The sequence below is a fragment of the Solanum verrucosum genome, unplaced genomic scaffold (assembly GCF_900185275.1).
Source record: "Solanum verrucosum unplaced genomic scaffold, falcon-dt-bn FXZP01000108.1, whole genome shotgun sequence".
Lineage (NCBI taxonomy): Eukaryota > Viridiplantae > Streptophyta > Magnoliopsida > Solanales > Solanaceae > Solanum > Solanum verrucosum.
In genome coordinates this window covers 638,496-663,600 of record NW_026020274.1, presented here as the reverse complement: position 1 = coordinate 663,600, position 25,105 = coordinate 638,496, and the positions used below count along the sequence as shown (strand labels likewise).

The 25,105-nt window shown below is 34.5% G+C and overlaps 4 protein-coding genes across 4 annotated transcripts; 3 read left to right on the top strand and 1 right to left on the bottom strand.

Annotated features, from left to right (window-relative positions):
- The first annotated feature begins 2,243 nt into the window (after positions 1–2,243).
- On the top strand, positions 2,244–4,849 carry LOC125834086 (protein FRIGIDA-like). The gene has a single exon (XM_049513259.1). It carries the CDS (start codon positions 2,244–2,246, stop codon positions 4,353–4,355), a length of 2,112 nt encoding a protein of 703 aa, XP_049369216.1. The 3' UTR covers positions 4,356–4,849.
- Positions 4,850–6,247: 1,398 nt separating this feature from the next.
- Positions 6,248–10,211, bottom strand: LOC125834158 (kinetochore protein SPC24 homolog). Its single transcript, XM_049513353.1, has 5 exons — positions 9,966–10,211; positions 8,138–8,279; positions 7,946–8,047; positions 6,684–6,757; positions 6,248–6,571 (listed from the first exon to the last, which is right to left on the bottom strand). Exons 1-5 carry the CDS (start codon positions 10,141–10,143, stop codon positions 6,465–6,467), a joined length of 603 nt encoding a protein of 200 aa, XP_049369310.1. The 5' UTR covers positions 10,144–10,211; the 3' UTR covers positions 6,248–6,464.
- Positions 10,212–11,556: 1,345 nt separating this feature from the next.
- LOC125833827 (uncharacterized) lies at positions 11,557–13,824 on the top strand. The gene is made up of 2 exons (XM_049512993.1): positions 11,557–11,782; positions 12,047–13,824. The coding sequence occupies exons 1-2, from the start codon at positions 11,557–11,559 to the stop codon at positions 13,822–13,824; spliced, it is 2,004 nt and encodes a 667-aa protein (XP_049368950.1).
- A 6,601-nt stretch (positions 13,825–20,425) lies between these two features.
- LOC125834157 (NAC domain-containing protein 17-like) lies at positions 20,426–23,808 on the top strand. The gene is made up of 3 exons (XM_049513352.1): positions 20,426–20,837; positions 21,841–23,037; positions 23,324–23,808. Exons 1-3 carry the CDS (start codon positions 20,606–20,608, stop codon positions 23,689–23,691), a joined length of 1,797 nt encoding a protein of 598 aa, XP_049369309.1. The 5' UTR covers positions 20,426–20,605; the 3' UTR covers positions 23,692–23,808.
- The last annotated feature ends 1,297 nt before the right edge of the window (positions 23,809–25,105 follow it).

Genomic DNA, 25,105 nt, shown 5'->3' with positions numbered 1-25,105 from the left:
TCATATGATGAGTTTTAAGTGAAAATGGAATTGATTGAATATTTATTAAATTTTTTTTGAATGGCCAATAAACTAGAAAGAAGAAAAAAGTATGTCACTATTTGCATTTTTTGTTTATTACATCAAATGTACCTAATTCAAAGCTACCAAAATATATGTTATTGACATTTTTAAAAGATGAGTATTATAAAATTGCATTTTAATGCAACACTAACATGTTAATTTAGCTCTAAACAGTTAACAAAATTCAAACTTTTAAGTTAAAAACTTGCACGCCTATCATTTAAAATGTTTTTTACTAATTATGTGGGATGGGGTGGGGCGGGGCGGATCAAAATCTTAGTGGGTTTAAGCGGGTTTGCCCTGCAACCGCCCCGCACCGCCCCATTGCCATCCCTAGATGGAGTGAAGAAGACGATTGAGCATGAGTGAATTGGTGATGAATTTCTTTTTAAGAAAAAAAATATTATATTGAGTTTAAAATGTCATACGTCATTAAATCAGTGGTCATTTTTTTTTTTCTACTCAAAAGTGTCTTCATTTAATTCATCACTTTGACACATCATCGGCAAGTGTATTACACACATTTTGTATATTTGGGTTATTATCAAAAAGTGCCAAAATGGTACAATGAAACCCTACATAAAGGTGTCTAAAATGAAAAGCTCAATTGAAGTGTCTAAATGAAATTTGATGTCAACTTTAGGAGACCACTGATATGTTTATCTTTTTTAAAAGGCTTAAGTCATCGACCGCCCCTTAAAATTGCCCGCATAATTCACTTAGACACCCCAACTAAGACTTGTACCTATTGAACACCTAAATTGTTCAAAACATGTACCTATTAAACAAAAAATGCTGATATGACAAAAAATGTGTTTTGCACTTCCCTGAAGCGCATGAAAAGAATCAAAATAGTGTTTTTTTGAAATTTTTTTACATTTTTTCTTCTTTTATTGACACTTAACATTATAATTAACTTTAAAATATTTTTCTTCTTTCATTTACACTTTTATCAAAAAGGAAAAGGACCCCACTCCCTACCTATCATCTTCTTCATACTTTAGTTTGCAAAACTTTCTTCATTTTAGCTCCAACATTGTTTTTCTTTCTTTTTTATATAAAAAAAGAATATTATTTCTTCTAAATATGAAGATAAATGAAAATCAACTATGAAGATTCAGATTTGAAAGTTTGTATGATTTATTTCAAATCTCATAAAAATAAGGAACAAATATAAAGAAGAAGAAAGAAGATAAATGATTTTTACCTATAAAAAAAGTTATCCGATAATTGTTTATCACAATTTTTGAACAAAGATTTTTACTCAAATTCATATATAAACCCATTAAATTTATCAAAAATGACATTAAAAATTTTGAAAGAATTAATTTTTGAGCTATCAATTTCATTTTGTCATCGATGTAAAAATTTTCTTTCTTCTTCACTCTTAATATGAGAATGTATATATATCTTTTTTAAAAGCTAATCTTCAAGTTATTTGAAAAGAATTAGATTTTGTGATTTGAGAAAGAAAGTGTTTTGGGAAGAAGATGAAGATGAAAGGGGGTTGGGTAGGGGTGGGGTTGGGTAGAATAGGTTGACATTTTCATTTTTTTCTTTTTCTTTTTAAAAAAATTAGATATAAAAAGTGTTTGAAATAATTTTAAACAAAATTATTTTTTTTATAATTTTCGGGGTCCATTGCCACATGTTATTTTTTAATTAGCCGTTTTGCCATGTCATCGCAAGTGTATCACACACTCTTCATATAATTTGTTGATTATCAAAAAATGCCTAATAGGAACAATTTTTGAATTGGTAAAAGTGTTCAATATGTACTAGTCTTAGTTGAGGTGTCTAAGTGAATTATGCGGACAACTTTAATGGGCCGCTGATGACTTAAGCCTTTTTAAAACTATTCATAATAAAATAATATATTATGTATATATAATTATAAAAAAATATGTATATAGTTTATCGGTTCAATTTAATTAGGTGTTTTCTTTGAGTCTTTTTTTCGATTTGCATCGATTTTTACTAGAACACCTCTATTGTGAAAAAATAAAAGGACTTTATATGTTGTTGGAGAAAAACTAAAAGGACTTTATATTCTCAAATGTAATGTATAATAAATATAAAGGACAATTTAAAGCGTAACCCAATAATTAAAGGACTGATTTTGTTATTTTCTCTCTTCTTCTTTATGGTCAATTTTCCTCGTTTACCCCATTTCTACTCCGATGAATAAGATGAAAGAACCAACGGATTCCTCCGCCGCCGCCGGTGCTACGCCACGGCCAGATCCACCACTGAACACCGAATCAGTCAGAACAGAAGCTCAACAGTCGGAATCGCAACTAAAACATTCCCCGGAATTGATCATTGCCAATCTCAGCAAACTCTCGGACGGACTCTTCGCGTTCCACCGATGCTTGACTGACCTAGAACAACACATTGATTCCGCACGGACCTCAATTGACTCCGCTATGCAACTACTGCTCACTCCGCCACCAGTGACACTCCCAACCCCAGAGCCAGAGCCAGAGCCAGAACCATCTTTCGAGTCTGACCCCTCTGAAGATGAAGATGAAGATGAAGAGGAGGAGGATGAGGTGGAGAAGGATGAGGATGAGGAGGAGGAGGAGGAGGAGGAGGAGGAGGAATTGATATCGAAATCGTCTTCTCGTTCAGAGCTGGAAATTCTGTGCAAAACGATGGACTTTGCTGGTCTGAAGAGGTACATCGTGAGGCATATCTCAGATAAAGATGGATTGCTCAAACAACTTCCTAAGGCATTGAAACTGTCGCGCAACCCAGCAAGGCTTGTAGTGCAATGTATCAACAAGGGGAGCAAGAAGCATGTTAATAGCTCAAGGGGACGGGCTTCTTTATTGGCTATGGAATGCCTCTTGTTGATGATGGGAGAAAGGAGAGTAGTTGCGATTGATAAACGGACGAAAAATGAGGCAGAGCAGGCAGCTTTAGCATGGCGGGCGAGGCTGATATCCGTAGGAGGTATAGGAAAGGCTCAGGAAATGGATGCCCAGGGTCTGCTGTTGCTCATTGGGTGTTTCGGGATTCCTCAAGGATTTATGGATCGGGATATCAGATTTTTGTTCAAGGCAGGTGGCGCCATGGAGATTTCTGGTGCCCTTAGGAGATCAAGAGTTCTCATGGAAAAGATTCCGAAAATAATACAGTGGATGTTGAATAACTCTTTAGTAGTTGGGGCCATTGACATTGCCTATACTTTTGGAATGGGGAACAGATATAACCCTCGTAAAATCTTGACATCATTTTTACATAACTCTGAAGTGTCATATTTGAACAATACTAAGGGACTTGAACATCAAAGTATTGCTGTGCGTGCAGGTAAAAAGAAGCACGTGTCTGATCTGAAATCTGTCGGGGAATGTTTGGAACGCCACAAGATTGATCCTTCGAAACTCCTTCCTGGTTGGCAAATCGATGTGAGAATAATGAACTTGGATAAAGATATTGCTGATTTGAATATGCATATAGGTGAGAAAGAAGTTACTGAATTGACTAGGCATATAGGTGATCAGAAGATGACACAAAAGAGAAAAATTGGTGAGACTGAGTCGTCTGGTAGTTTCAGCAACAAAGAAATGAAACCCTCACATTTTCCAAATCCAAATCCATGGCCTCTACAACAACATAGAGTTGTTAATCATGTTGATGATAGCAACAGCACCTTGTTAGAACGTGGTGGAACTGCCGGCCAAATTTATGGTTATTCTCTGGCCCCGTCTGTATTGCATGGAACTGTTGCAGGCTCAATACATCAAAATGCTGTTGGCTCACTGGCAGGACCTGTGGGAGGTGCTGTGGCCATGGATGGAGCTGGTGCAGGTAATTCAGTGAAAGGAGGTTCATGTGTTGAAGTTCATGGAGGGACTCTAGTTGATCATACACCTAGTCAAATAGGAAGTCATACTGGTCAGTTATATGGACCCCCTGGTGATGCAGCTGTGCATGACAGACTGACCTCCCACACCTATGCTTATAGGCTGCCATCCTACTTTGAAGCATCGGGCTCTATGGGGTTGCCAAACGCCATGCCTGGTGATGCTTATAGGCCTCCACCATATTTGGAAGGCTCTATGGGGTTGCCAAACAACATACCCGGTGATGCTTATAGGCCAACACCATACATGGAAAGCTCTAAGAGTTTGCGAAACAACATATCTGGTGATGTGAATCAGCCTCCACCATACATGGAAGGCTCTGCACGGTTGCCAAACACCATACCTGCACCATATCAGTTTGCTGATACTGTTCCATCTGCTGCCCTTGCTCATCCTTCACCCTCCTTGTACTGGAAGAGATAGTTTTGCATTGGGCAGGCATTGTTTCTAACTTAGTTTCCCTTTTGTAGTATACCCAATCTAGAAGTGATCTCATGCGCATGGTCTTGGAGAAGGTTGTGTTTCATTAGCTACTATAAAGCTCTGGCGAATGTTCGGCTTAGCATAGTGATGTCTAAATTCAACCTGGAAAACTTTCATTTGTTTGGAAAGATTTCAAAAATTACAATATTTTTTTTAAAAAAGGTAAAAGAGATGAATAACTGATTGATTTCCCTTTGCTTTCTCCTCCCTTCCAACAAACATGATTTTCTAACAATCTTGTTTTCCCTTTTCCTCATCCAGTCCAGCAGGTCACAATGGTTCCTTGGAAAACCCAAGGTCGTGGGTTCAATTCCTCAAACATGCATCTTCCTTTTTTTCCAAGTGTGACATTCTTGTAATTTTCGCCCGAGATGAGATTAAATGGAGAAACAAGAATCGTGAGGATTCATATGTTTGTTGTTTTGATTGTCTGTTCAATTGTTGACTCGAGGCCCTGTGGGCATGTGCACTTGTATATCTCGTTTGTCTCTCCATTCTTACGTGTTACGAGTAAATGTTGGACCTGCATCTTTTTATTTGCTTCCTTGATGTTATGAAATGATATAGTCTTCTTGCATTTAGTTTCATTGTGTTAAAGTTTTAGGTTTTCTTGTATGGATAGTCTACCCAAGGTTGTAGTTTATTGCTTGGTGTGAATTGTTTGATCTTTGGCCATCAGCCTTTGAGTCTGACCATGATTTGCATATCTATTGTCTAGAAGATATATTCTGAAGTTGACCTTCGACTTATGAATCAATCCTTTTGATTTGGGATTTGGGGATCAATTTTAATGTCTGTTTCTATGTTGCTTAGGTAGGTGGTCGAGTGTGTTATGCTTCAATTGCTGTGATGTGGAACAGCTGAAGGTGGTTGAGTATGTTATATTCAATTTCTTTTTTTCTAACTTCACAATTTAGTTTCTGGGCTTGCAGATATGCATCATGTGGAAACCACATTTACTTGTTTTTGTTTTATTTCTATTTGTGTTGAAGTTTGACTTCATTAAGGTGTCACCAAATGTCTGTTTTTATATGCAGTACAGCTGTTGCAAAGCATACAATATTTTTGTTGCTCCTGAAGTCAAAATTTTGCTTGGTCATAAATGCACCTTTATATTTCCTGGTGGTTACAGAGGGAAACTCCGCTTGTGTGAGCTTGCTCAAATTGTAGGTCCCAAGTAGACAACCAACAAACTAGTCAATATCGTGGATCGTAACATTACAAGATAAGATGGGCTATAAGATGGATTGACACAGACAGTGAGAATGTACACAAACTCAGATTGAAGTTTAGTTGTTTTCTTGTTACAGGGGAGATTGATGGGCAAACCTTGGCCTCAACTCTGATTGTGATAATTTGCATCTGATTCCGCTGCTTTTTACCAGAATTTGTGACTTTTGGCTTGAATGAGCTGTATAAGAGAGACAACAGCTCAACGTTTATGTATGAATTGAAATTGGGATTTCAGCAATGCCCCAGATATAGTCATATGAGAATTTCTAGCATATTTATTTCTTGTAAAATTTATGTAAAATCTCTCCTTAACGTAGATAGAGTTTCCTATCTATCTCCACTGCATTTTGTAGTTTTACAATTGCTTGATTGGCCATATGAGGTATAAATCTTCATAATGTTTAACGTGCTAGCTCGACCCTCTTATCATACTGTTGCTGTATTTAGTGAGGTGAAATATGTGAGGAATTCTTTCAATGGAATGGAATGATGATGCTGATATCGATGGAACGTTGAGAAAGCTTGAGCAGTTACCTGCTAGATGCCAATGTTGCAACTTATAATTAGACTATTGGATTTTGCTACCTAGCAAATGTTTGACTTCACAGACTGAGACTTGTGAAAGCATTAGAAATGATTTGGATTCTGGAACAACAAACATCATATACAAAATACAAGATTGTACTTCAAATGAAACACGCTATAATGCAAAATGGCAATGAGATCTAGTATGATTAGATTAAAAAACTGATCAGCCAAGGCAATAAGGTACTCTTAACAATGCAAGTCATAACTAAGCCTGAGCAATGCTGCTTCTTACAAATTAATCATCTTCCAGATGTTGTTACAAGTGTCAAAGGCAGTTTGATTTGATGAATCAAACTCGAAATTTTCAACCACCTTCTTATCTCTCTCCACAATATCTAGGATAGGTTAAGGTGAACTGAATTGCTGCACAATCTTGAAAAACAGACACAAGGTGAATTTAGAAAAGAATCAGAAATGTTAGCTTAGCAAACAAAGTAATTAGGATACGGCCTGATATTTTGGATTGATCATCCAAGTCCGGGATGATACTTGTAACAGAGGCATACAGTGATAGCTTCATCCTACAAAATAAGAGGAGAAAATTGCTCGAAATTAAACATATACAAGAAACAGCCCTTAAAGAAGAAGCATTACAAACAATAGTAGCTAGAGAGAGACGAGGAAAAATCACTAAATATTAGTACTGATTTTAACACAAATTACCAAACATCAACCGCCCACTGGGAATACAGCTTTAATACTAAGCATTTTGAAGAGAAAAAAAAGAGGAAAAAGAACTTTCTGGATAAAAACACTGGTATCATTGCAACAGGATATTCTGCAAGCGGCTGTGTGTCTAAAGAGTGTAAACTACTAACGAAAAAAAGTAATACGTCTAACAAATTTCAATCCTCGGATGATGTTCATGAGGTAAAGCTGCAGCAGAGGTAACCTTAAAAAATACTACTCCTTCAGTTCCAAAATTAGGTGATATAGTTTGAATCATCATAGAGTTTAAGAGAGAAATGAAGACTTTCGAAATTTGTGGTCTTAAACATGTCATAACATTTGTGTGTCTATAGAACTTTTGAAACTTGGTCTTAAATATGCCATAACATCTGGATGGTCATAAAAGCTTCTCATTAAGGGTCAAATGGGAAGTGTAAAGTTAATTGTTTACAAATTTAGAAATGTGTCATTCTTTTCGGAACGGGCTAAAAAGAAAAGTGTATCCCATAAAGTGGAAAGGAGGGATACGTCTTGTTGCGTCCAGATAATGTCAAATCATGTGTATATTCAATTGAAGAAATACTTAGTTGGGCATTAGTTACAACTAGACATCCAAAGATGTACTGTGGTAGAACTTGGTCTGCACCAGATGGGATGTTAATGGACTATCTTAACAGTGATAGGCATATGGCAGATACATTCAAATATTTGTACCATGTTGTAATATGGAACTGAGTAGGCAAATTATCCACAGAATATGATGAAAACATGTCAGACCCTCGCAACCTCTTGAGATACTTTGACAGCATAAAGTTGCAAAAGCTTAACAAGTCAACATATCAATATCTTTTTCTTTTTTGATGACCGAGAAACCCCAAGGGCCAGCAGGCACGGTTTGAAACTCAGAGGATGAGGAGGAGTCAACATATCAATGTCACGATGGAATTGTTTCAACGAAATATTATAGTAGTATGTTGGCAGTAAATGTTTGACATAATCATAAACATATTAAAGTAATACAAGAGGTTCTGATTACTTACTCAGATCGAAGCTGATCTTGCTCAATTTTCTTGAGCAATTTCCTTTGCTCCTCAATAGAGTCTCTTTGACGATCTAAATCATTGATCTCATCGGTTATAACTGTGTTTAAAAAAGGTGTCAATCAGTAAGCATAACACTAAATTATCTGAGAAATACAAATACATGTATCTAACGTTGTTAAATATACTTATCTAAGTTCTTCTCTTAGCAGTTGTTCTCTCTGGATCTCCTGTTCTAACTCTTTCTGCAGCTTATTTATTTCAGCATCTGCAGCAGCTTCAGATTGTGCTTCTGTTGTTCTCTGCTTACATGCATTTATCTTTCCTTGATAATCTGAGTATATGTAATGACTTGAAATTAGTTAATAAATACTTTCAAATTCAGAAATCCGGACATCTCCCAGTACAATCATAAATTAATGATCGAACGAAGACACTAAATACCAACATAATTCCAGTTTCCAACTCATATAATAAGAAAAACAACATGTATGTCTGAGGCCTGAAGGAATTCATAGGAGCAGTGTTGGGACCTTGAAAGGAACCAATATAGTGGTCTATTGAGCTAATCATTAAACTAAACAAACACACACACATACTGGGCCTCTACTTATTTTCAATTATAATTGGCTAAAAGGACTTCAACTCAGAAACAAAGTATACCAAAAGTAGAAGTATCACCAAAACTATCAGGAATAAGTAGGCAATAGCACCAATTTTACACTATATATAATACATTCTAAAATATCTCATGAGGGTTGGCATGAGAGCATCCAGATTCCAGCAGTAGTACTCATGTAAAGGTATAAAGGATAGACAGAGACCCCACAGTCCACACTCCACGAAATGTTAGTAATAAAAGAAACATCCAGAAATCACGATAATTTGCAAGAAGAAATTTTGACCTGACACAGTGACACTCTAGTACGCAAGCAAACAGAAAATGGTGTTTCAGTTCCATGTAAAGAGAGTTATCCACTAATAATTGGTACTAAGAAAAAGAATCATCCAGATGCAAGAACATTGTGAAGTTTGTCTACATTGATTCAAAAATGCAATCTTACGCAGAGTTTTTTTTTTCTTTCCACTACATAGTTTTAAGGAGCAAGGAAGATCCTATTGCGTAGTGGTGACCCTGAGGTTTGAACTACGCACTGTGGTTCAACTTATAGCCTCTAGGCAACGGGATGTCCCTGGGGTTCAATCTTTAAACTAATTAATCTAGAAAGAAGTTGACTCAAACCCCATTTTTCTCTGTCATTAAAGGAATGTTACTGAATGAAACATCCAAAAACAAAGATATCATTAAAAAGCAAGGTTTCAAGTGTAAAGAAGTATCTATAAAGCAGAAGTGCTATGAGGACGAAAAGAACTGCATCCAACAGCAAAGCACATTGTAAACTCTGTCTATATCAGATTTAAAGTTGCAATCTTTAAGCCAATGTTTTTTCTGACACATTGTTCATAGGAAGTAGGGAAGGTCCAGTCAGGCACTACTAAGCTTAGCTGAGAGTGACACCACTGAGATCTGCAGCTTAAATTGTAACCTCTTGGCCAATGGGTTGTCTCTTGGGACGATCCATTAGCTAAGGGAGCATTTGGCCATGAATTTTTTGAACTCTATAAAACACGTTTGGCCATAAAATCTAGAATTCAACTTAAATTTTCAAGAATTTGAAAAACACCAAAAACTTTCTTCACTCCAAATCACTCATAAAAATTCAGAAACAACTCAAAAATTGTATTCATGGCCAAAGCCATCGTTCAAGAAACACAGAAAGAGGTTCACTCAGTAACCATCCAACCATTTCCAAAAGAATTCAAAATTCAACAGTAAGAACATTATGCACACAATTCCAAAGGTTCAATCTTTAAGCTAACTTATTCTTTCTCACATAGTGTCATGACTCTATGGGGATTAGGGAAAACTCCAACTAGGAAAGATTCAAACTTTTAAGTCACTAAAAAATTCAACAAACCCTCAATTTACAAAACTGAAAAGGAAATACAAAAACCCCACCTTGAATGGAATTCTGAAGTGCCTGGTGCTCAGTGTGGCAGTGTGATTGAAGGGCATTAGATTGCTCTTTACACTGTTTCAAGAAGCTGACATCTTTATCTTCTTTCAAGAACTGAACAAGATCCTTACTGAAGGAGATCAGCTTCTCTACATCCACGTTATTCGACCCATCCACCATTTTCGACTGTCCAGACCAAAGTTTAGGGCTTTTTTTCTCCCTCCGAATGTAGTAATTTGAAAAGAAGAGTGATTTAGCGGAGTTCACGGAAAAAGAAAGAGAAAATGACCAAAATGGTACTGGGTAATGTTTTATCTTACTGGTATTTAATTGATTGAAATGGTTTTAAATTACTATCTCCGTTCACTTTTAATTGTCATAGTTTTTTTTTTTCTCTAGAGTAAAACTATAAAAACTTTGACTAACATTTTACTTTTCGTATAATTTTTGAACATCTGAATTTTTTGTTTAAAATATCGAATTAATGTAACCTAATTTAACTTTGAAAGTTAATCAAACTGACTTTCGAAAAACGCAACATAACAAATAATGTTGTTCATTTTGGTCCAAAATGTATTTCACTTAATTGAAATAATATATAAGAATATAAGTTTATTTTGGTCCTTTACCTCAAACCTAACAATTCATCAAAAAAGTGTTAAATTCAATTATGGAACATTTGTGGCTAACAAAATTTACCATTGTTATCTCCAAAGAAATAATTCCAAGAAATCTAACACTATTTTCTCTCATTCTCCAATAAAATTTACTATTTTCTCTTTTCTAAAAATATTATACCACTAACCTAATATCAATTTCTTTTTTAAACAAGAGAAAATATTAAATTTTGTTAAAAGAAGATAAAGACAATATGTTAGATTTCACATAGTTTTTCTTTGAAACTAACAAAGAAGACAATAATAATGAATTTTGTTAGTCACATAAGGTCTATAGTTAAATTTATATATATATATATATATATATATATATATATATATATATATATATATATATATATAATTTTCAATATGCTGATATAATCGGTCTAATATTAAAAGCAAAATTTGAATAATCCACTTATTTATTGAATTTAAAATTTAAAATCATAAGAAAATGACAAATTTATCTACAAGTTTAAAATTTATATATATCGTACTAGTCCTCGAATAAAACTATAGAAATAGTAAGAATTTCTATAGTCAACTTCTCAATTTTCACTGTAAATTTAAAACTGTGAAATTGAATAAACTTGTTAAGTAATGAATTTAATTGGCCGTAGCAAATTGATTCCATGATTTTTTCTTCGCTCTTCTATCTAAAAATAAAAGCGTTTAGCATCATTATTGAGATTTTCCATGACAAATTATAATCATAAATATTACTATATGTTAATTATATTTATGTAATCGTAATTGATATTTTTACCTTCAGACTTCATTTGATTATCTGTTAAAATTAAGGCAAATCATATCAAAATTTAATGAGAAACGTATATTTAGCCCGAAAATGTAATTACTAGTATAGTTTAACAGGTTCATACATTTCCTCCGTTTAGGGCTTCGATCCTTTTTTACTCATACTCCAATTAATACCATGGATAAACCGGCGGATTACAGCGCCGGCTCCGGCGCCAGCGCCAGGGTTACTCCATCATTGGCCAAGCAATTACTCCGAGCAGAACAGAAACATCAAACAGGAAACTCTTCGCGGCAGCAGAAACAGTCGGAATTGCAACAATCTCCAACATATTCTCAGGAATTGATCAATGCCAATCTCTGCAAACTCTCCGACGGTCTCTCGGCATTCCAACGATGCTTAGGTGAGCTACACAGACACATTGATACCATTCGTACCTCAATCGACTCCTCTGTGCTACTTCTATATCGCCCTAATAATACAACTCCGTCAGCACCTGCACTCCCAGCACCAGCCCCAGCCGCAGAACCATCTGACCCCTCCGAAGAGGAAGAGGAAGAGGAAGAGGAGGAGGAGGAGGAAGAAGAAGAAGAAGAAGAAGAAGAAGAAGAGGAAGAGGAGCAACAATTGAAATCTCCTCCTCGTTCACAACCTAAATCGTCAAAAGAAGGAGAGGAAGAGAAACAACAACTGCAATCCCCTCATCGTCCAGAGCCGGAATTGTTTCGTATAGAGCTGAAATCCCCTCCTCGTCCGGAGCCGAAATCGTTTCGTATAGAGCTGAAATCATCCCCTCCTCGTTCTAGTTCAGAGGTGAAAATCCTCTGCGAAACAATGAATAGTCATGGTCTGCGGAAGTACATGATAAGGCGTCTCTCATGTTTAAAGACGCTGCAACAAAAAGTCCCCAAGGCATTGAAACTCTCGCCTAATCCTGCAAGGCTGATATTGGAAGCTATAGGCATGTTTTATACTCAAAGGAGCAATACTTATGTTGAAGGCTCACCTTTGATCACGGAAAGACGGGCTTTAGTATTGCTTTTGGAGTGCTTCTTGAGAATGATAGGCGAGGACGAGGGAAGAGCTGTTGAGATTGAAAATGGAGAGAAGGAAGAGGCAGGGCAAGCAGCTTTAGCATGGTATAGGAGATTGAATTTTGAAGGAGGTATACTAAAAGCTCAGGAAATTGATGCTCGAGGTTTGTTGTTGTTTATTGGGTGTTTCGGAATTCCACAAGCATTTAGAAATGAGGATATCAAGGATTTGCTCCACCAAAGTTACATCAAGATGATTTCTAGCTCCCTCAGGAGATCAAGTGTTCTCATGGCAAAGATTCCGGAAATAATAGAAGGGATGCTGAATCAAAATATGGTAGTTGATGCCGTTTATTTTACCTTTTGTTTTGGTCTCAAAGATAGATTTAACCCTCAAAGACTATTGACATCATTTCTACATGAGTCTGAAGTGTCATTATGCAATAAAATTCAGACATTTGAACAAAATAAAGGATCAAAAGATTCAGCTCTTCAAGAGATTATTGGAGCTAAAAGGAGGTACTTGGGTACTTTGAAATCTGTCATCCAATGTTTGGGGCGTAACAACATTGATCATTCAAAATTTCTTTCAGAGTGGCAAATCGGCGAGAAAGTAATAGGTTTGGAGAAAGAAATTGCTCAATTCAGGAAGAATCTGAAAGATGAACAAAGAATGGTACAAAAGAGAAAAAATGATGAAACTGAGTGGTTGAACAACAAAGAAATGAAACACTCACATTTTCCTAATCCATGGACGCCACAACAGAGAGTCGTTAACCATGTCGATAGAAGCAATACCTTGTTAGAAGGTGATAGAACGGCTGGACACTTTTATGGTCATTCTGTGTACCCTTCGGTATATCATGGACCTGTTGCAGGCTCGATTCATGAAAATATTGTTGGCTCGCTGGCAGGACCTATGGGAGGTGTGGCCATGGCTGTACCTGGAGCAGGTATATCAGCAGGCACCGATGTTGTTCTGAGTCGAGTTGATGGATCTCTTCGTGATGCAACTGTGTATGACAGGCTGCCCTCCCACAGATATGCCTATAGGCCGTCATCCTACTTGGAAGGGCCAAACACCATAACTGGTGATGCGTATAGTAGGCCTCCACCATACATGGAAAACTCTATGGGGTTGTCAAACACCACACCTGGTGATGCTAATAGGCCACCACCATACTCACAAGGCTCTACAGGGTTGCCAAATATCATAACTGGTGATATTTATAGGCCTCCACCACACTTGGGAGGCTCTACACGGCTGTCAAACACCATACCTCCACCATATCAGCTTGCTGCTACTGGTCCAACAACTGAGCCATACCGGAGCAGTGGCTCACAAGCAGTTGATGCTGTTCCATCTGGTGCGATTGCTCATCCTTCATCCTCTTTGTACTGGCAAAGATAGTTTTGAGTTCTTATTTAGAAAATTGTCAAATATGAAGATGAGATACATGCTTGTGGACGTGCAATTTGTATATAAATAGATTAGGAACCTACATAGATATTAAATCTTTTGAATCTCAACAATAATAGCGCCTTTTCCTCCTCTTCTCTATAATTTGTTAATTTTTTCATATGAATTACTTCAGATTTTTGAATCTTTTTCCAATGAAGTTTCTTATCTTATTCTTGTGATTCCCCTTTGGTTTACTCAAATGAAAATAGTTTGAATTCTATTCATTTAGTGATCCTTTCCACAACCTCCCAAACGTAAATTACATTGTTTGCGTTGTACTGCTATAAATTTTAGACATTTTGAGCATTTACATATGACACATTCTATTGGCGACAAAATTTTATGAGTCATTGAACATGAAATTAAGTCTCTTGGCTACAAGAAACTAGCACGTGACGGTGTGAAATCCATTGAGTTCCTGTTATGGTATAGAATATTGGAAGGTGAATAGAAAGAACTATCATCCACATCTATAGTGCTACACAATTATGATAAAGCTCCCACAACATCCTGCAGCAATATATCATAGATGAGATCGGGTTCACCCCTCACCCTGACGTTGGGGGATTGGGAGTTGAGACTTCCTTGCTCTTAGGCGTGCTGAACTTTATTGTGATACATTCTTCTGTCGGAATAGAAGTCAAGAATGGATGTGACTTTGCTACATCCATTCTCAATTCTGTTGGCTCGACTTTGTACCATACATTACTATAAACATTTTAGGTGACTGCACCGTGATGTATAGACTCCAGTTTGTACAAGTAAATCTGGCATTTCAATATTGACTGGCCACACATTCTACAACACCCTGATGTGGAAGATGAAACAGAATGCTAGTTAGCCAGACACCATATTTCTTACTTGGGAAAGAGTCTGATATACCCCTCAACTTTGTCATTTAGAGTTGATATACCCCTCGTTATGAAAGTGGCTCATATATACCCCAATTATTATACAAATGACTCTTGTATAATGGTAAGGGTATATATGAGTCACTTTCATAACGAGAGATATATCAGCTCTAAATGACAAAGTTGAGGGGTATATCAGGCCCTTTTCCCTTCTTACTTTGACAATTATGGGAGTAACTGATCCTTCAGATATAGTTTATTTATTCTCTGTAGACAAGATACAGAGAATGAACTTTTTATGAGATTAATTAAAACCTACTTAAAGATGAATGATTACAATTAGAACTCATTTGGGTTTTGGGTAAGCTAATAAGCATCAAGTGTTAAGTACATTTTTATTTTTTAGGTGTTTAAACCAATATGTATTATAAATATATGGATAAAACATATTGCAGCTAATTAAGTACAGATAAATAATTTATGTATTTGGTAAAAATGTGTTGATAAAAACTTTTTCAGCTTAAAGTTACATATAAAAATATAAATTTAAAAGTATTTATTTATACATAAAAAAAAAAAAGAATAATTAGGAGTTGGCATGTTTTAGGAAGAGTATTTCAGAGGTTAGAAAAGATATTAAAGATAAAATTGTAAAATACTTAATCAAAAACAAATATTTATAGCAGCACAAAATTTTCACTTATTTTGATTTATAAATATTTTAGACATTTATTAAACGAATAAATGAATTAAAAAGTGGTCCAGCTTTTTTTTTATTGGCATAATACTTAAACATGATAATTAACTTGACTTCAACATACAACTATAATCTGTAACTTTGAGTGTGCACAAATAGACACATTCATCCTACATGACACGCTACAAGATAATTTTGTGTCCTACGTGTATTATGTCATGTAGAATACGTATGTCTATTGATTCAATTTTATATAAATTTAAATGTCTATTTGTGTACACTCAAAATTAAAACGTACAGTTATCCATTGAAATCAAATTATGATCATGTTTACTTATTATCCCCTTTTATTTGGTAAGAATAAAGTGGTCCAACTTATATGCACTAGTATTTTGTTCTATATGATGGAATCTCTTATCTTCATATATTTTGATGTCTCTCATTTTTCTTCCTTTAAATATTGTCGTTTGACTTGACTTTTATGTATATAATAAGGTTAAGGTTCATTGTAACTTGGAATGGTTGAAAAGTATAACAAGGTTACTAGGTTAGTTTAATCAATTTATTTGGTAAAAATTTATTCGTGTTTAATATTTATATCAATTTAATAAATACACAATATTTATCGTGTTTTTCATTTACATATCTCTTAAAAATATTAAGTAAAAGGGATGTTTGACTATTTTATCTTTATTTATATATTATAGTAGAATCTTTCTTGATTGAATATTTACTCTATTTATGTATCATAAATAATAATTGAGATATTTGTATTCTTCGAGAACAACAAAACTATTAAAGGTAAAATGGAAAAATAATAATTAACATATTTTAAAAAAGAATGAAAAATATTTTGAGACGGAGGGAGCAGTTAATCGCTGCACATTCTAATCTTATCTTATTTGATTATAAATAATATAGTATAATTTAGCATAAATATCGGATATAAGTAATTTTTCACCATTTTATTTTAAGCATATATTGAATCTTTCACTTAATAGTAGGTAATAAGTAACTATATCCATATATTTTGACAGACAAACCATTTCCATAAATTATCTACTACAAATTTTTAACAAGAAAGAGTCAAATGTATTTCATTAAATTAATAAAGTTTGACTTAATCGTGATTATAATTGGAGTAATGATGTGTTGTCCATTAGATTCTTATAAAAATATTTAATCTTCCTCATTTTCTCGATTAATTAGTATATTTGAGTGATTCAAGAGGAATTTGGTATAGATTTGTTATTTCCGCGTATCATATTTTTTTCTAGATTTAAAAAATGAAAAAGATAAATAATCAGATGCAATATATATACACGATAATAAGGAGATATTTTTGTTCACTGATGACTAAAAATCTTCATATTATTATATTAGTTTGAATTTTTTTGTTGTTGTTCTTATTTATGAAGGGGGAAGAATAATAAAGTTGTCTTTGTGTGATCTATAGGTTACAAATTCTAACCATGAAAGCAATTTGTTAATATTTATATTAGAATAAAATGTTTACGTACAACACACTCTTTTCTCAAATCTTTCATAAATATAGAATGTTTTGTGCACCAGACTATGTTACTTTTATTTATATGTTTTGAAATTGCTCAAGAATATTTTATGGTCCAAGACATAGCTTTTTGAGACATTTCATTAGATAATAATGTTGTAATATCTAGTCATTTTTCATTTTATTTTCCTTCTCTTATGCACTCAATTTGCCTTATCAAATGAATTAAACGTTGATCATTACCTTTGGTTTTATAAAAAAGATAGTATCTTATTGTTCATGATTAAATAATTATATATCAATTTTTTTATCTCTCTAATATTCCACGCAGTATAATTATTTTAATTCATAGACTTGGTCGATTACTTGTGAAGTTTAATGCATAGTAGCCATATTAAAATGCAAGGTTTTAAATTAGACAATTCATTGGTATATTTTATTTGTAACTTTGAGAATTTGTTTTAACTTAATAAAATAAAAATAATTGAATATAGGAAATGAAAAGTAGACCCATTCAAATTTGCCAAACATAAAATAAAATAAAATAAAAATGGAACTGCAAGGGGTTGTAACTAGGTGTCGGCAAGAGATTCAATTTAATTTCCTTCGCCAAAAAATTATATTACATAAATATAAGAAAATCAATTTCCTTGTAGGTAGTTATGACTACTATTTTTTTGTTTCTTATTTGTAATTCAATATTCATAGTAGAGACAAATTTAAATTTAAATTTATGCATTGGAGAACTTGTTTTTTAAAGTGATGCAGATCATTTTCGCTTGCCACTACTTTTGTGTTGATTTTAATTTTGTGTCTTGTAATACAAAAACTATTTGCAAGATATAATATATTTTTGCATCATGATATTTCATAGATTATGTCAGCATAACTTTTGCCTTGACCTCATGGTGTATTAAATATAAGTTTGTTTGCTAAAAACAAAATTAAAGACCCAATTCATTTGAATAATAAAAAATAAAAATCATTTTATTTAAAGAACAATTTCTATAATGTCATCAAACATTTTCAACCGAATTTACCATTTTTTTGGCTCGAACCTAATGTGATAGTAGTGTTTTTTTTTGCCTCCGTTGAATTTTAAATCTAAAATCTTAAAATTTCCAATCATTTCATTAATCACTTGGCTGCTCTCTTGAGTACTCAAACTATTATTAGTGGTTTTTTGTAAGGTGGTCATAAAACAAAATTTAAATGTACTTTTAGAAATTAAAATTAATGTAGAGAGTTTTTATGTATTTTTTCCCTATATATATAAAAAAAAACAAAAACTATACTTCCTCTATTGGAAATTATCTGTTATGCTTCTAGACTTCTAGTATTAGAAGTTCAAGATAAAATTCATTATCCTTTCCCTTAGTAGTAAACAGAATTGTAATTGAAAAAGTACCTCAATTACAAAGAAATGACATATGAAAGAGTAAATATTAAATACTTTTTTAATGATATAAATGAAAGTAAAAAAGTAGTAGTAATAAATAATCAAACTACCTTTAATGGAGTAATTTTTTTAAGAGATATGTAATAAATGAAAACACAAAAATAATTTGAGATGGATAGATTATAGACTACATACCAACAAGGGTTGTAGTGAAGTTGTAAATACTCTTTTATTCTTAATCAAAAGGTTTTGAATTCGAATCTCTTAAGTACGGAGTCACCTTTGTTAGAAGATGTTTTATCCCAATATAAAACTTCCCGACACGATCAATATAAACTACATGATTGGGTTAGCCAGAGTCGATATGATGACAGTAAATTAAGGGCATTTATCAACTTTGGTCAATAAATAATGATACCTCATCGTGAGACAAACCAAAAAAAAACAAAAGCAAAAATTGACACTTATTGGATACATGAATTTACCCCAGAAGACAACCTTTTACTTTATTTTAGTTTTCAAAGTTCATAAGAATTCACACCACAGATGTCACAAATTTTCCAAATCAGTCTGCTCACCTGCTTTCTATTTCTTGTAGAATTTTCTCATGACTAAACAGTTTTTTTCTTTATAAAAAAAAGCTATTTTTCATTCTCTAAAAGTTTAAAAGGAAAAGATTCAAGTATTTCATTAAATTTTGTGAAATGATTTAACTTTATCGTTCGTTAATAATTGAGGTAAAATATTGTTGGGTATATAGTAAGAGTTAATAGGAAATTGAGATAATATAAAGTGTTCTCTTATGCTTTAGTAAAAGCAATTTTTCCTCACTAGTGGTGAAAAGAAAAATTCAAGTGTTTAAATACGAAAACACTTCTACTAGTTATTAAAAGGATTGAAAAGAGGATCCCTCGTGCCATGTCGTTTCGGCTTTGGGACAACCATGACCTTTGTGGAAGGTTGCAAACTTGGGAGGACACTGTGCATTCAGTGGGCTCGGGAAATAATTTTCTTAAGAGGACATTGTGCATTCAGTGAGCTTGATTTTCTTATATGTTTTACGGTCATTAATTTCTGCTTATGTTATTAATTTTTGTTGTTAAGTAATACATGAATTAAATTTTGCTCATGTTATTAATTTTTGTTGTTGAGTACATGATTTAAATTTTATTGTTTATGTTTCTGCAAAGTTATTGTTATTAGTATTTATTAGTACTTGCTTCATAACAAATATGTCCTTACCGCTATAATATTAGTTCAATTATACCCTTATTTACTAATAATAGAAGCTTTTCAACACGTAAAACCTTTGATAAAAGAGAAAAATATCAAATTTGCCTTTGAACCAAGTGAAATGGTTTAAAATTGTTCTTAAACTTTACGAAATTATACAATTTTCATTTTTCATAATCACCCTAAATCATCACGTTGAATCTATCAATTGCCATAACAATAGTTCTCTCTACTCTCGACCACGATCACTCCACCACTACTTCACCCTAATGACACTCTTATAAGGAATACTCAAATATTTCACACAAATATCACTATATTTAGACAATTTTTTCATACCTTCATGTTTACCAATATCCTCGTCACTCTTTTTTTAATCTTTAACATAAGATCACCTCAATCAATGTAACTTTATCTTGATTGCCACAATATTGATGTAAATGATTTAAAAGTTAAAATTATATCGACAAAATTTGATAGAGATATAAATTAATTTTCTAGTATATTTATTCTTTATTTGAATTATATTTGGGATGATTTAAGATTTAAGGATAGAGATATTATCCTTATAGGTTTTGAATATTGAAGAACACAATATTACTAAGTAATGACCCTTTTTTTCAAAGTTCAATTATAAATTTAGAGCATTTCACAACCAAATTTGAACCCTCTCACAAAGGTTCAATAACAATATTTGAACCTTTTCTTAAACCTTAATAATAATACCAATCCAAGAACCCCCACTCATAACTCACTGAGCTTAATCACACCAGATTCTGATCCTTCACCCCACCCCCTCGTCACCATCCTACCCCACAAAACCGCGGGGGTATTTCTTCCCCTTTTCTCTTGGCAATTTCTTATTTGACTCTTAGGGTCCTTCTCTAAATTTTCCCCAATTCTTAGAGTTGCCCCTTCTCAATTTTGTCTGCTAGGGTTTCAATTTTTTCTATAATTACAGCTTCAGATTCATTGATTAAGGGGATATTCTATTGATTTTTGAAGTGGGTGTTGAGATTGTTTTGTGGTTGTGAAGAAAGATGAAGCTTTTGATGGATTCATCAGCACCATCATCATCATCGCCACGTAAAGAGATGAAGGTATCGGAGTGTTTTGGAGAAAATAGCGTTTTCCCACCTGGGTTTAGGTTTCATCCGACAGATGAGGAGCTTGTTCTGTACTACTTGAAGAGGAAGATCTGTCGGCGCCGGATTTTGCTTGATGCGATTGCAGAGACTGATGTGTACAAGTGGGAGCCAGAGGATTTGCCTGGTATGAATTCTTGGATTTTGTTATGATTTTTTGATTTCTTAAAAAAATGAGATTTTGATGTGGTTTTTGGGTCGTTGACTTGATTTGATCATCTGGGTAGCTGGGGTTTTGGTGTGTGAAGTGTTTTTTTTTGTAGTGTTTTTTATTTTTGTGATTTTACTTTTGAGGATTGTGATTTATCTGGTTCCTGTATTGGTTTTTTCTGGATTTTTTGTGTGTTGACTTTGATGTTTGGCTTGAAAGTTACCATTTTGCTTTATTGGATTTTCTGTGTGGATAAAGGCGTGTGCTAGTCGATGGATCATGGGTGCTTTCTTAAATATTAGTATATATTTAGAAGAAACATAGTGTGGTGGCTCTAGGTTGTGGAAGTAAACTTGTTGTATAGTGGAATTTCCTAGTTTCTTGTTAGGTTATTGTGATTTTGTGTTTATTTGATAGATATTTATTTGGGGGAAGAAGTTTCATCACAAAATGTGCTTTTGGCATAATTCTGAGTTTCCAAGGCTTTTCTGCTACTGTAGCTGAGTTTTCTTTTTGTTTTAGTGGGTGTCTAGGTTCTATTTTAAGTCTTGCATGTTTTTGTGTATATTGTGCTTGAAGTTTGTGTGGAGATCTCTAAGACATATTTAAGCTCTTGGTAGTTTATTTATGAAAGATCAGAGAGGAGTTATCATTATCAGCACTTAACAATAACATGCATTTAAGTGTATTTATGATTCTTCAACAGAAATGATCATGTTCCATGTATTGCTTTTGCATTCTAAATTCCTCCTGTTTCTTTTTGTTTGATAGCCTTTTGCTCTCTTGACCTGCTTCCTGACTTGAGATGTCAAATGTTATTCTCTTCTAGTGTCTGATGTTAATTGGTGCTGATTGATAGTCATAATTTGGGTTGATAGACTTATGACCATGTTTGAATTTTGTCTATTCTTAACTGACTGGTTCTTTTACGAATTGGAATTGCAGATTAATCTAATTCTTTTGCGAATTTGAATTGCAGATTTGTCTAAGTTAAAAACTGGGGACAGGCAGTGGTTCTTCTTTAGTCCCAGAGATCGAAAATATCCCAATGGAGCACGGTCAAACAGGGCATCAAAGCATGGGTATTGGAAAGCTACTGGAAAAGATCGTATTATTACATGCAACTCTCGTGCTGTTGGAGTCAAGAAGACGCTGGTCTTTTATAAAGGGCGAGCGCCAGTAGGTGAACGGACAGATTGGGTGATGCATGAGTACACCATGGATGAAGAAGAGCTGAAGAGATGCCAGAATGCACAGGACTACTATGCACTTTACAAGGTCTTCAAGAAGAGTGGGCCTGGCCCCAAGAATGGTGAGCAATATGGTGCACCTTTTAGAGAAGAGGACTGGGTTGATGATGAGTGCCTAAATGCCAAAGTCTCTGTACAGCCGGATAGCCCGAGACATCAGGAGAATTCTGCAAAGAACATTAATGTAGTTCCTGCTCCTGATGATGCAATTGAGGAATTGCTGAGGCGTCCTTTTACTGTAGATAACAATTTTGCATTGGAGCAGTTTGTTCAAGAGGAAGATACTGAAAGTACCTTGCTAAATCAGTCTTCGAGGGAAGTTAATTTATACAATCATTGTGCTGTTGCTGGCCCAAGCTGCCAGCAGTATAATGCGAGGGCAAGCTTTGACCTGACAGAGTCAGGCACATCACCATTACATTTGCACGAGGCACCAGAGGTCTCATCTGCTCCGGTGAATCCTGAAAAGCCCCCATACGTGGTGGAAGAGGATTTCTTGGAAGATTTCTTGGAGATGGATGACCTCCTTGTTGCCGAACCAAATGTTCAAAACTTTGATCATGAAACACCAAATGGTCAAGTCTTTGACCAACCTGCTGGAGACCTGGAGACTCTGCAGTTTGATGACTTTGATGGCTTATCAGAGTTCGACCTGTATCATGATGCACCTTCACGTCTTGATAATGTGGGGACACCAACAGTGGGGCAAATTGCTGAACCATACATGAACAACTTTGTGAACGGGATTACATACCCTGATTCCACTACATACATGAGCACTTTCCAGAATGACATGATGAACAACCAGCAGATGCACTTGAATCATGAAAATCAGATAAACAATCAATTCTGGATGCATGATGAAAGATTCGACGTCTTCAACCCCATTGAAGGAGATCAATCAATTGTTGATCAAGCATCTTCAGGTATTCAAAGAATTCCATATAGCAATGCTGCTAGTTTTGCTTGGCTAATGCCATAATATTATCATACTTCTCAGATTTGTATAAACACATTGTTCTATGTTGTCTGACTTGGTGGAGCTCTTGAACAGATGGATGGTATTGAATAACCATGTCATCTTCAGTATGGCAAGAACTCTTTTGCCCAAGTGGAAATGGGGGAGTTTGAGCCAAGCTTCAAGAGCTCTTCTGCTGTTAATATTGGTGTTAGATTTTATTTCTAACTTTAGCAAGTTTTGGCAATGTTTAGGTGTGGTAAATGATAATAATATGGCAAATTATCCTATTGGCGCTAATCAAAGTCTAGCCAAAAAGGATGATGGTACGCAGTCGTGGTTCTCCTCTAATTTGTGGGCTTTCGTGGATTCTATACCCACAACTCCTGCTTCAGCTGCTGAAAGTGCTCTTGTAGTTAACAGGGCCTTTGAGCGTATGTCTAGCTTTAGTAGAATGAAATTAAATGTCGGGAACATGAATGTTGCTGCAGGTAATACCTCTGCAACTTCAAGTAGTTCTGGCAAAGCCAAATATGGATTATGTTGTATTTCTTTACTTGGAGTACTTTGTGCATTCTTATGGGTGCTAATAGGAACTTCTGCTAAAATCGTGGGGACATAGATATCCTCATAAACATGTGTAGAGTTTTCTTTTGCTATTTATCATCTGGCTTCTTGCCAGAATCAATGGAAAGCTGAGCATATATCTTACAAATAATTGGAGATCATACTTGATGTATGATTTATCTCAATTCTCCTCCCCTTACGCTCCCTTCAGCCCTGGCCCTAGACCAAAGAAACTCCTGAAACAAAGACGTCAAAATATTAAGATAACTATGCATAATAAGTGGTGCGACGCATCATAAAAATTGACATACATCTCCAGTTTATCTTTGTTTATTATGGTTTTAACTCATGATTCCTCGTAAAATAGACTCTAGTATTATTTGGTGCTCATCTATTTTGGTTAGAATATCTCATGATCGAGCTACTGTCTCGTGGAAGAAATTGATTTTTTTGTTTATCATTGATGTTTACTTGTTCTGATATTATATGTAAAAGCTTATATTCGTGGTAAATACACGCCTTTCCACTTTATAAACTTGCTTGGGTAGATTCCCCTGGTTTAGCAGGCTCATATTACCCATCCCGTGCTTCTATCCTTTTTCCTTTTTGCTCCTTAGTGATTCGAAACCTACAACTTTAGGGATCCTCACCATCTGAGCTTCTCCCTCTTGTTGAGGGAGAGATTTACATATTGCAGACACAGCAGTGGCGGAGCTACTTGGTTCTTAGGGTGTCCAAATTGGACACTCTTAGTCGGAAAAAGGTATCATATATAGAAGTAAAATGATATGCGGAGCGATTAAATAACATACTTTGACCACTCTTAACCTAATAAGTTGCTATAGCCTAGTGGTTTTAGACTACCTCAAATGAGGTAGCGCTTGCATGTTTGAATCTTACTAGTTGTTATGCAATTTCTGGACATCCTTCGTAAAATTCCTGGCTTTGCCATGGAGGCATAGATTACATTTGGTTGGGTCAATGGACTTCATATCGCATTGCCCGAATTGTTTAGTTGTAGTTGGAATATTTGAGTCGCTGGGGTTGGGGGCATCAAAGAATATGCAATGATTCTCCATCTTTATGTCTACGAAAATGTCTTAAAAGACGAATAAATTGCAGATGATTATGTAGTACGTCCCCCGATTTTAATTTGTTTGTATTACTTTTCTTTGCAGTCTATTTAAAAAAGAATCCATCTTTTCTTTTTAAGTCATTCTTTAATTTCAACTTTTCACACAACATGTTTAAGATCACAAAATTAAATAATTTTTTGGTATATGTGATATATTTTTTATTTAAGACTACAAGATCCATTTTTTTTTTTAAATTAAATTTTGTGCCAAGTCAAAATAGACAAACAAAACAAATTGAAACGGAGGGAGTAACCATTTATTGATGTAAGTTGTATGACCATAACATGGCTAATAAGTTGCCGACCTTCAAACTACATTACTCTTTTATGTAAT